At 39.9% G+C, this 12,682-nt stretch overlaps 1 protein-coding gene across 2 annotated transcripts in view; it reads right to left on the reverse strand.

Annotated features, from left to right (window-relative positions):
• The window catches only part of Nubpl (nucleotide binding protein like), a 172,734-nt gene that overhangs the window by 130,771 nt on the left and 29,281 nt on the right, over positions 1 to 12,682 (reverse strand). For both annotated transcript variants that reach the window (XM_041658428.1, XM_041658427.1), the window contains exon 4: positions 4,622 to 4,712. In XM_041658428.1, coding sequence (XP_041514362.1) covers positions 4,622 to 4,712 — 91 coding nt within the window. The remainder of the gene's footprint in view (positions 1 to 4,621; positions 4,713 to 12,682) is intronic.

Here is a 12,682-nt window from a genome sequence, read left to right on the forward strand (position 1 = left end):
TGAGCTATAGATTTTTCTCTGCTCCCCTCCCTTTCTCTCCCCTCCACTACAACCCTCTCTCATGGTTCCCATGCTCCCAATTTACTCAGGAAATTTTGTCTTTTTCTACTTCCCATGTACACCAGACCCATGTATGTCTCTCTTAGGGTACTCCTTGTTGTCTAGATTTTCTGGGATTGTGATTTGTAGGCTAGTTTTCTTTGCTACATATCTAAAAGTCACATATGAGTAAGTACATACGATATTTGTCTTTCTGGGTCTGGGTTACCTCACTCAATATAATGTTTTCTAGATCCATTCGTTTGCCTGCAAATTTCAAGATGTCATTTTTTTCCACTGTATAAATTTTTCCATTGTGTAAATGTACCACATTTTCTCTATCCATTCTTCAGTCGAGGGGCATTTAGGTTGTTTCCAGGTTCTGGCTATGACAAACAATGCTGCTATGAACATAGCTGAGCACATGTCCTTGTAGTACGATTAAGCATCCTTTGGGTATATACCCAAAAATGGTATTGCTGGGTCTTGAGGTAGGTTGTTTCCCAATTTTCTGAGAAATCATCACACTGACATCCAAAGGGGCTGTACCAGTTTGCATTCCCACCAGCAATGCAGAAGTGTTGCCTTTTCCCCACAACCTCTCCAGCATAAATTGTCATCAGTGTTTTTGATCTTGACCATTCTTACAGGTGTAAGATGGAATCTCAGAGTTGTTTTGATTTGCATTTCTCTGATGACTAAGGATGTTGAACATTCATTTTCTTTCAGCCATTTTAGATTCCTTAGTCAAGAATTCTCTGTTTAGGTCTGTATCCCATTTTTTTTTTGATTGGATTAATTGTTCATTTGATGACCAATTTCTTGAGTTCTTTGTATATTTTGGAGATCAGACCTCTGTCTGATGTGGGGTGGGTGAAGATCTTTTCCCATTCTGTAGGGTGCCATTTTGTCTTATTGACCATGTGCTTTGCTTTACAGAAAATTTTCAGTTTCAGGAGGTCCCATTTATTAATTGTTTCTCTTAGTGTCTGTGCTACTGGGGTTATATTTAGGAAGTGGTCTCCTCTGCCACTACAGTCAAGTTTACTTCCCGCTTTCTCTTCTATGGGGTTCAGTGTGGTTGGTTTTATGCTGAGGTCTTTGATCCATTTGGACTTGAGTTTTGCGCATGGTGATAGACATGGATCTATTTTCATTTGTCTACAGGTTATTATCCAGTTTTGCCAGCACCATTTGTTGAGTATACTGTTTTCCATTTTATATTTTTTGTTCCTTTGTGAAAAATCAGGTGCTCATAGATAGGTGGGTTAATATCTGGGTCTTATATTTGGTTCCATTAGTCCTCTTGTCTGTTTTTAATGCCAGTACCAGGCTGTATTCAGTACTATAGCTCTGTAGTAGAGTTTGAAGTCAGGGAAGTCCCTGTGTTGTACAGGATCATTTTCGCTATCCTGAGTTTTTTGCTTTTCCATTTGAATTTGAATACTGTTCTTTCAAGGTCTGTGAAGAATTTTGTTGGGATTTTGACGGACATTGCATTGAATCTGTAGATTGCTTTAGGGGGATTGTCATTTTTACTATGTTAATTCTACCTACCCAAGAGCATAGGAGATCTTTCCATTTTCTGGTGTCTTCTTCAATTTCTTTATTCAAAGATTTAAAGTTCCTGTCATACAAGTCTTCAAACTGTTTGGTTAGAGTTACTCCGAGATATTTTATGCTATTTGTGGATATTGTGAAGGGTGATGTTTCTCTGATTTCGTTCTCAGCCCATTTATCATCTGTGTGAAGGAGGGCTACTGATTTTCCTAAGTTAATCTTGTATCCTGCTACATTACTGAAAGTGTTTATGAGTTGTAGAAGTTCCTTGGTAGAATTTTTGGGGTCCCTTATGTAAACTATCATATTATCAGCAAACGGTGAGAGTTTGACTTCTTCTTTTACAATTTATTGATCTCCGTTTGTTGTCTTATTGCTCTAGCTACAACCTCAAGAACTATATTGAATAGGTATAGGGAGAGTGGACAACCTTGTCTTGTTCCTCATTACAGTGGGATTTGCTTTGAGTTTCTGTCCACTTAGTGTGATATTGGCTGTTGGCTTGCTGTATATTGCCTTTATTATGTTTTGCTGTGTTCCTTGTATCCCTGCTTTCTCCAAGACCTTTATCATGAAGGGATGTTGTATTTCGTCGAAGGCTTTTTCAGCATCTAATGAGATGATCATGTGGTTTTTATTTTTGTTTGTTTATATGACAGATTTTCATATGTTGAACCATCCCTGCATCTCTGGGATGAAGCCGACTTGATCATGGTGGATGATTTTTCTGATGTGTTCTTGGATTCGATTTGCCAGTATTTTATTAAGTATTTGTATCAATGTTCATGAGTGAGATTTGTCTCTAATTCTCTTTCTTAGTAATGTCTTTATGTGGTTTGGGTATCAAGGTAATGGTAGCCTCATAAAGAGAGTTTAGCAATGTTCCTTCTGTTTCTATTGTGTGGAACAATTTGAGGAGTATTGGTATTAGTGCTTTTTTGAAAATATTGTAGAATTCTGAGCTGAAACATCTGGTCCTGGACTTTTTTTGGCTGGGGGGCTTTTATTGGTTCGGAGACTTCTGATGACTGTTTCTATTTCTTTAGCAGTAATAGCTCTATTTAATTTGCTTATCTGGTCTTGATTTAATTTTGGTAAATGATATTTATCCAGAAAGTTGTCTGTTTCCTTTAAGTTTTCCAATTATGTTGAGTACAGATTTTTGAAATATGATCTAATGATTCTCTGGATTTCCTCTGTGTCTGTTGTTATGTCCCCCTTTTCATTTCTGAGTTTGTTAATTTGGATATTCTCTCTCTACCTTTTGGTTAGTTTGGATAAAGGTTTGTCAATTTTGTTGATTTTTCTCCAAGAACCAACTCTTTGTTTCATTGATCCTTTGTATTAATTTCTTTGTTTCTATTTTGTTGATTTCAGCTCTCAATTTGATTATTTCCTGTAGTCTAGTTCTCCTGGGTGAGTTTGCTTTTTTTTGCTCTAAAGTTTTCAAAGGTTCTGTTAACTCACTAGTGTGAGATTTTTCTAGCTTCTTTATGTAGGCATTTAGAGCTATGAACTTTCCTCTTATTACTGCTTTCATTGTGTCCCATAAATTTGGACATGTTGTGTGGTCATTTTTGTTGAATTTTAGAAAGTCATTAATTTCTTCCTTTATTTCTTCCTTGACCCATTGATGATTCAGGTGAGCACTGTTTAATTTCCATATGTTTGTGGATTTCCTGGAATTAGTGTTGCTGTTGAATTCTAGTTTTAAGCCATGTGATCTGATAAGATGAATGGGGTTATTCTAATTTTTTTGTATCTGTTGAAGTTTGTTTTGTTACCTAGTATGTGATCAATTTTTGAGAAGGTTCCATGAGGTGCTGAAAAGAAGGTATATTCTTTTATCTTTGGATGAAATGTTCTATGGATGTCTGTTAAGTCCATTTGAATCATAACATCTGTTAGTTTCCTTATTTCTCTGTTAATTTTCTGTCTGACAGATCTGTCCAGTGGTAAGAGTGGGATGTTGAAGTCTCCCACTATTAGTGTTTGGGGTTTAATGTGTGATTTACACTTTAGAAGTGTTTCTTTTACATATGAGGGTGCCCTTGTGTTTGGGGCATAGATGTTCAGTATTGAGATTTCCACTTGACGGGTTTTTCTGTGACTAATATGAAATGTCCTTCTTTGTCTCTTTTGATTGATTTAGTTTGACGTCTATTTTGTTAGATATTAGGATAGCTACACCAGTTTGTTTCTTAGATCCATTTGATTGGAAAATTTTTTTTCCAACCCTTTACTCTGAAGCAATGTCTGTCTTTGAGGTTGAGGTGTGTTTCGTATATGCAGCAGAAGAGTGGATTCTGTTTTCATATCCATCTGTTAGCCTGTGTCTCTTTAGAGATGAGTTAAGTCCATTTATATTAAGGAATATTAATGACCAGTAATTGCTCTCTCCTGTGATTTTAGTTTTCCTTGTTGGTGATGTTATTTTGTGTGTTTTTCCCTTCTTTGGGATTTGCTGCTGTGCCATCATTGATTGTCTGTGTTTTTGTTGATGTAGACAACTTACCTGGGTTAGAGTTTTTCTTCTAGTTCTTTGCAAAAAACTAATTCTTCCTATATTGATGGCACTAAAACTACAGGGCGACAAAACATTGTTGTGAAAAGTTTGTAAATGCCCTAAAAAAGTCTGACAAAAATCTGCTTGTAAAATGTAATTTTTATTTAATACCAATATATTCCTACTCAATTCTCATGCATGTACATAAATATGGTAAACAATGGATATTAATGTTTTTACCGGGTATTAGTGCTACTAATTGTGCTCAATGCTCCATTTACATATTCCTCACAGCAACTGTGGCCCTACTGTGTGTGTAGGGAGACGAGGCACAACAAGATGGAATGGACTCCTCAGAGCCACACAACTGGTCAATGACAGAACTGAGATTCAAACCCAGTCATACTGATGCCAACCTAGTTTCTGAACTGCAACACTACATGACATATAAAACACTCATGGTAGCTGACAGGTACCTAGCAATCAGAAGGCATTATTTCCCTCTGCAGTACTTACTTGGTGATAATTCTGGATTTCCTTTCAGGTTCATCATCTTTGGAATGGAAGGACCATACACATCTACATCTAACAAGCCAACCGCCTTGGACTGCAAGAAAACCAAACATACCATAAGATTATTCCTAATGTTCACAGTACAAAAAAAAAGTCTATACAGCAATAAGCCTATTAAAAAGAAAACATAAAATATTCCAAAATCATAAACAACAGGCAGCAAAAGTGTAAAATGCTTAGGGTACTTTTTAAATTAGTGTTATATTTCAACAACCAACTTGTTCAGGTCTCCTGCATAGTCTTAAAAACCCTAAGTCCTTATTTGTCTAAGCATGATTTTGAGAACAAGTAAGACACTACAAAATTGGAATGATTAGTAAAAGCCTAACGAAACTCCAGATGATGGAACACTGACTTAAATTACAAAATGAAAAACAAATCATGGAAACAAGATTCTATTATAGAAAGTAAGGAATTCTGCTGCATATCTGACAAAAGAGAGAGATGTGGAAATAAGGCTACTGGTTAAATACTGTGTATTTAATTTAATCACAGTTAAATACACAAGGCTTTCTAGAGGAATCAGAAACAGCTAACTACTGTTTTCTTTGATGGCTGGACAGATGAGAAATGCAGAAGAGCCTGTGAAGTCCCTGCCAGGTGCTACTCAACAGCAACTTGGTCAAGGAATGGAAAACTAAACTTGCTGCTCGTAAATACATTTTCTTTCCATCCATCTCCAAGTCTATCTTTATTGGGTTTTCCCACCCACATAAGCATGCTAATACTAACTGTACCTCACTGAGCCTTACAGCTCTCCTCCCTCTATCCCCAAACCCTAGCAAGATAACACTCAGTCTCTCATTAACAAACAATTCAAGAAACTGAAACAACCCTAAATCTTCCATGATACTTGTTTCCAGACATACAATTACTTTTCAACCCTCAACATTTACATTCCCAATATTACAGTGACTCAGTTTGCAGTTCTAAGAAAACTACTTAGTATCCGCTTGTGACTTTGTCACCTGAGTGTGAAGGCATGAGACTGACCTCTGTCTGTATTGAAATTCCAGCCCAATTTAAAATAAGAAAGCAAAAAAGGTATTTTTCTTTTAATAAGATAATTATGCTTAAAGTTTAGTTGGAATGCACTGAAGTAGTGGCTGTAAAGGGGGAACATTTGATAGGGCAGCACTTAGGCAGACAGAGTAGACAGAAATGAATGCTGGGAAGAAGGGAGACAGAGAGTCGCCATGGAGCTGCCAGGTCAGACATGCTGAATCTCTCCCGGTAAGCCACGACCTCATGGTAATATACAGATTAGCAGAAATGGATTAAATCAAAATGTGAGAGTTAGCCAATAAGAGGCTAGAGATAGTGGGCCAGGCAGTATTTTAATTAATACAGTTTCTGTGTGATTATTTTGGTTGTAAGATAGCGGGGAGGCCAGGACCAAAAGCAGGCCCTCTCACACAACAGGTAGGCTTCTATTTTTAATATCTAACAAGCCTTTAAATTTTAAATTTAAATTCCAAGACAATTCTACTCTATAGGAAAATATATATAAACAAGGTAGGTTACAGACAAATGTATGCAGCAGTGTTCATCTAATTCTCAAAATATTTTTCTACCTCCTTCCAATCAAAATAACTATAATTAGTCAAGAAAGCTTCAACTAGGATTTCTTTATCTTTAATTTTAGCCAGACTCAAAAGAAACAATCACCACAAGCACCTTAGAAATACACAGCAAACCAAATCACTATTAGCAAAAGCAACTACAAATCTAAGTATCACAACTGCCATCTTTGTCATCATAAACTTAGCTAAATATACTGTCATCTGACTCTCTGTAGGGCTCAATACCTAGCAGATAATATAAAATAATGCAAACCCTGAGATACTATTTAGATTTTTGGATTCACACATACCCCAACCTGTGAAAGCGTAAAGGGTGGCAGAATTATTCGGAGTGATTATACTGTTTCATTACTGCCGCGTGAAAGCTGCAATTTGCGAGCCTACATGTCCTATTTTTTGTGCTAGATTTCAAAGGCAGCAACAACAGTGCCGAAACCGCTTTGTTCTTCCAGCAGGATGTACCCTGCAGACTGTACAGCTTCTGACATGCTCCTTTCAACCCCCTTGTCTACTAATAGAAGCCATCAAAACAACGCCCTAGAGCACTCCCAACCAATTATTCCTACGTAAATATTCCTTTCAGACTTGCCTCAAGCTTGTCCTTCCCACAGAAGAACCCAGCTAAGATTCCCGTGATTCCCAGCATATAATAATCAATGTAATCTTAGCCTGGTAATTGGGATTGCTCAGTCTGGAGTTGAGCCAAGCCTCTTCTTTCTTGTCTTCTGCTTATCTTTAAGTCAAGCTGTCACTCAAAAGAATTTCTGTCTCTTCCCAGAGAGAAGCGTGTTTCCTGATTCTGTTAGCTGGGATTAAATAAGAAAGAGTCTGACTGTCAGGAGAACTAATGGCTGAACAAAGTACAGAGAAGAGTTTCCTAATGCTTGTCAAGGGGATATCTAAAGGAACAAGGGCACCCTGAAGGAAGAGGCTCGGCAGACAGCTCGGGATGACTAACGGAAAGTACAAAAGAATCAAATGACAAAGTCGCTGCTTGTGAGAAAGTTGAAAAAGAAGAAAAGAAAGGAACATTTCTAATGTGAAACTTTATTTTAGAGCAAAACCAAACGTGAGAAGTTACCTACATCTTCTAAAGAAACTGCTGGGCCGTCAAGATGGCTCAGCGGATAAGGGCGCTCCAGCCAAACCTGACCATCTGGGTTCTATCCACGAAGCACACGTGATGGAAAGAGAAAACCAACTCCCAAAATTGTCCTCTTATCTCCACATATGCACCACGTCCGCAAGTGTTCAGGAAACTGCCAAGAGGGAGCAGACCTGAGGGCAGTCAATGAGAAAAGATAAATGACTATGCCTAAATATATATCTAACTTTTAGGCTTTGCAGTAAGTGTGTATGTGTGTGCGTGAATGCGTGCGTGTGTGTGTGTGTGTTTGTGTTATGAGTAGCCGACACTACACCTTTACTTGTTTAATGTAAAAAAAAAAAGCAAAATGTCAGAAGAGTGGGTGATTGAGATGTTTTGCTCACACAGAACATGGACAATAGGCAGTCGTGGAGATTCCAGCCTGTGAGTCCTGATGAACCCAAAGTCCTTGTGTGAAACTCTCATGTAAGATGAGCAGTATGAAAAGCAGGAATGCGCACAGTGCAGGAAGACAGACAAGCTGGCCTAGAGCACTATGTTTGGCATCTGGCCTGGAAGTCTCAATCCTCTTGTCCCATCCTTCTGAGTGCTAGTCCCCTGAGTGCTGGCAGCATTGGTATGGGCCAACATGCAAAGCATTAAATGAATTTTAAGGTACAATTTGCTTTATGTGTAGTCAACTAACAATATATAGAACACATATATACAAAATTATTCCTTGTGTATCTAAATATCAAATTGAAATAGGTGTCTATAACGGTTAGTGCTAACTAAAAACGTGCTAGTATCTAGAATAACCAGGAAGACAGACTTTGAGCACGCCTCTGGAGGGACTGTCAAGACTGTACTGAGATGAGAAGGGGCACCTAGTGTGGATGGCGCCACTGCCTGGCTGCGGTCCTGGACTGTGTACGCGGAGAAAGGAAGATGCACAACAGCATGCATCCTCGCTCTTGGCGTCACGACTTCACAACTGTGGATGGGATGGGACCAACTGTTACCACCTCTCCTCCCTTGCCTTCCATGGTGGACGGTACCATTGAACTGTGAGCCACATTAAACACTTTCTCACTTAAATTGCTTTCGCCAGCCACCAGAATATAACTTAAGACACTGGCCTATATTTTCACTTGTCAAAACTGGGAATACTACTCAAACATTCTAGACAAAAAGCTGGGATGACTCAAAATTAAAATTTAAGTCGGGTCATATTATTCTACTCAACACCCTTCACTGCACCAGCTCCTCATTCCAGTCGCTGCAGAGCCAATGACCCCAGGACCTGCCACAAGAGCACATCATCTAGCCTGTTCTCAACCCACTTCCTGCCTTCCACCTCGATGGACTTTCACTACCCGCTTCATGGAGAAGCCGCAGACACCTTCCCACTGTCCCCTGAAGAGTGCCACAGCCTGTGCACCTGCTAGTCCTTCTGGTACTCTCTCTCACACAGCACATTTCCACCTTCTTCACATCTCTGCTGCTGAAAATAGTGTGTTTTTTCAATGACACTTGAGGTGGGAGTCCCCTCTGTGTGCTGTGATTACCATTAATAAATAAAGAAACTGCCTTGGCCTGTTGATAGGCCAGAACTTAGGTAGGCGGGGAAAACTGGACTGAATGCTGGGAGAAGGAAAACAGAGAGAGACACCATGGAGCCGCCCAAGACAGATGCTGGGAATTTTACCTGGTAAGCCACTGCCACATGGCAATACACAGATACACAGATAAATGGAGATGGATTAAATTAATATAAGAGTTAGCCAATAAGATGTTAGAGCTAATGGGCCAAGTAGTGTTTTAATTAACACAGTTTCTGTGTGGTTATTTCTGTTCATTACAAACCCTTAGCCCAGGCTACCTCTTTTGCCTTCTGACATCCTATTAAGTGTGCCCTGTGAGGACAGAACTATCCTCCAATAATGTCTGAGCAAGTGAAAGAACAAATGAATGAATAAACAGACCTCCATTTATTCCTCCTTAAAATCCTAGGCGTGGGTTGCTATATATATAATTCCTAAGGCCCCCACTTAGGTTTTAAGAGTTAGTGATTTCACGTAATTCCCCTTCTTCTAAAATCAGGTAACACATGCAAGCTTTACATATCCCAGCACTCAAGAGACTGGGGCAAGAGGCTCCTAAGTTCAAGGCCAACCAGAGCTACAAAAATCAGTTCTAGACCTGTCCTGAATAAACAGTGAGGCTCCATCTCAAACCCAAACCTCCCCCCAAACACACTGTAGGTACAAGTATGTGTCCTAAAGAAAGGTTTATATGGATGAGATAGGACATAACTTAGTCTTAGTACCTACAAGGCTCAGGAAGAAAGACCATGAGCCCAAGGTCAGCAGAGACAACAAGAACAAGATTCTATGTGGTACTTGGATGTATTTCGCCCCCATAAGCTCATAGGGAGTGGCACTATTAGGAGGTAAGGCCTAGCTGGAGGAAGTGTGTCACTGTGGGGCGAGCTTTAAGGTCTTTTTCTCAAGCATCATTCAGTGTGACAGTCAGTTGACTTCCTGTTGCCTCTGAGTCAAGATGTAAGGACTCTTAGCTCCGGCACGTCTGCCTGCATGCTACCATGCTCCCTTCGTGACCATAATGGATTGAACCTCTGAAATGTAAGCGAGCCACCCCAATTAAATGTTCCCTCATAAGAGTTAATGTGGTCATGGTGTCTCTTCATAGCACTGAAAACCCTAGACAGTCTAAAATAAAAATAAGAGGAGGAAACTGGGTTAGAATTCCCCACAGTCAGCTCCCAGCCACCACATTCTTCCCAGAATTCCCCACAGTCTGCTCCCAGCCACCACATTCTTCACTCTGGATCCCTCCACACCAGCAGTGGAGCCTCATGGGAAAGCGTAGAGTGGGAGCAGTGGGCTGGTCTGGAAAAGTGGCACAATGGTAGCCACCATCCGACTTTGAAAACTAAAGCCAGGCATGGAATAAAAAAACTAATTAAAAAGGGTAATTTTAAATCTGCTCACTGGCAAAATTAGGTCAATAAGGTTTCAAACATTAAAGAGCTACAAAAGTATTGCTCCTTTTATCCTTATAGAACAAATATTACATTTTAAAAAAAACTGTCTTCAGTCCTACATTTATATCTAAGCAATATGGAAATACACTAACAGGATTAAGAAAAATCTTAGATCCTTGGCCTGACTTTTTAAAGTATTGATGTGCCTACTCAGTAAAGTTTTAACATTCGGGAAAAATTAGAAAGGTTTTTTTTTTTTTTTTTTTTTTTTTTGGTTTTTCGAGACAGGGTTTCTCTGTGGCTTTGGAGCCTGTCCTGGAACTCGCTCTGTAGACCAGGCTGGTCTCGAACTCACAGAGATCCTAGAAAGGTTTTTATCACCATGGTAATGCCTATAAAAATGCAGGAAAATACACCTATAGACACTAAGTCCCAAAAATAACAGTCAACTTACTGGTGACATCAGCTAGTCTTTTTGTTAGCAGGTTCTCAGCTTGCTCCCCACAGTCTGCTCCCAGCCACCACATTCTTCCCAGAATTCCCCACAGTCTGCTCCCAGTCACCACATTCTTCCCAGAATTCCCCACAGTCTGCTCCCAGCCACCACATTCTTCCCAGAATTCCCCACAGTCTGCTCCCAGCCACCACATTCTTCCCAGAATTCCCCACAGTCTGCTCCCAGTCACCACATTCTTCACTCTGGATCCCTCCACACCAGCAGTGGAGCCTCATGGGAAAGCGTAGAGTGGGAGCAGTGGAACCTAGAGACCTAACTAAGCAGCAGGGCCTTTCCCAGCAGATAAAGCACAGCTGCATCCTTAAGACGCCCTTAACTAACTTCAGCTCCAAGAGCAGCCCTCACAGCTCTGGTAGTGGCTCCTACAAAGAAACAGGACTCACAAATCCACAGGGCATCTGACCACTCTAGACGAAACCCCAGAGTTTGCAGTACTGGTTCTGCAGCCAAGCATCCATGTGCTCTGCCCCTGCCTTGCTAATTCTGCCACCAGCGCCCTGCTGAGGCTAAGGCCTTTACACTCCTCAAGGAGAGGAGAGGAAGGGGAAGAAATTAATTTATGGGAGTAAAAAAGTTGTGTCTAGGAAAAATGAATTGGTAAGAACCACCTCGGAAGTAAGAACAATTAAAAGGAGAAATTGCTTTTTGAGAAAAATTCAGGTAAGTTTGTACTAGGGTCAGCTAATGAAAATCCAAAGGCCAGCTCACAGCGTTGCCACCCACAGGTAGTTAAGCCAACAAAGAATATATTAAATGTAAATCTCGGGTAATCTCTCTAACTCAAAAACCAACTCAGCAGCTTCCTGGAGCAAAGTAAGAGAATCAATTATTGCAGAAAGCTGCATTTTATCAAAAGAAATTTAAAAGATTTAAAAGAAGGGCCAAAGGTACCAAGCAAGAAGCACCATCCAATAGCCTCTTAAAGCCATTCAAAACAAAGTCACTGCTGCAAGTCGCAGAATGCTTCCCACTGAGTGTGGGAACACTGGGAAGCCCCCTGCTGCTCCATCTCTAAAGGACTCCTAAAGACAGGCATCCATTTCCCTATTAGGCCAGTGTGATGTGCAGCGATCCAAGACCTCAGGGAGGAGGAACAAGTGAGGAAAGTTTCCTCACAAGACTGGCTATAAGTTGGAGCTTAATATTTAATTGTCTATTTATTATGTATTTTTTTTCTTTCCGAGACAGGGTTTCTCTGTAGCTTTGGAGCCTGTCCTGGAACTTGCTCTCTACACCAGGCTGGCCTTGAACTCACATAGATCCGCCTGCCTCTGCCTCCCTGAGTACTGGGATTAAATGTGTGCACCACACTTCCCAGCCTATTATGTATTTTTAAAATCTCTCTTTTAATAGTTTATGCTAAATTCCTTATTCAGCACACTGACTTAGTCTTACAAAAGACACCACAGAGACCGACACACATCTCAAGACAATACTACTAGCAAGTTAGAGGCTTTCAATTAACAAACATGATTGTAAAAATATCACTACCTAGGCCCAATAAATTACAATTATGTAATTAATTCCAATTAAATTGCTATTGCAATATATAGTATATGTTTAAATATTAGAGCAATATTTTAAATTAAGGGAAAAAGATTACATCTTTGTAAACACATCAGCACCAGGCCTGGAGAGCCGGCTCCACAGTGAAGAGCACTTGTGGGGTTGACTGCCAGCATGCACATGGTGGCTCGTGGCCATCCTTAACTCCAGCTCCAGAGAATTCCAGGCAACAAGCACGCACACGGTACACACACATACATGAAGGAGAAACATTAACACATAAAAAATAAAATAAATAAATCTA

The sequence above is a fragment of the Microtus oregoni genome, unplaced genomic scaffold, assembly GCF_018167655.1.
Source record: "Microtus oregoni isolate MIOR12 unplaced genomic scaffold, Mior012 000009F_ref0000495, whole genome shotgun sequence".
In the NCBI taxonomy this organism is placed as follows: Eukaryota; Metazoa; Chordata; class Mammalia; order Rodentia; family Cricetidae; genus Microtus; species Microtus oregoni.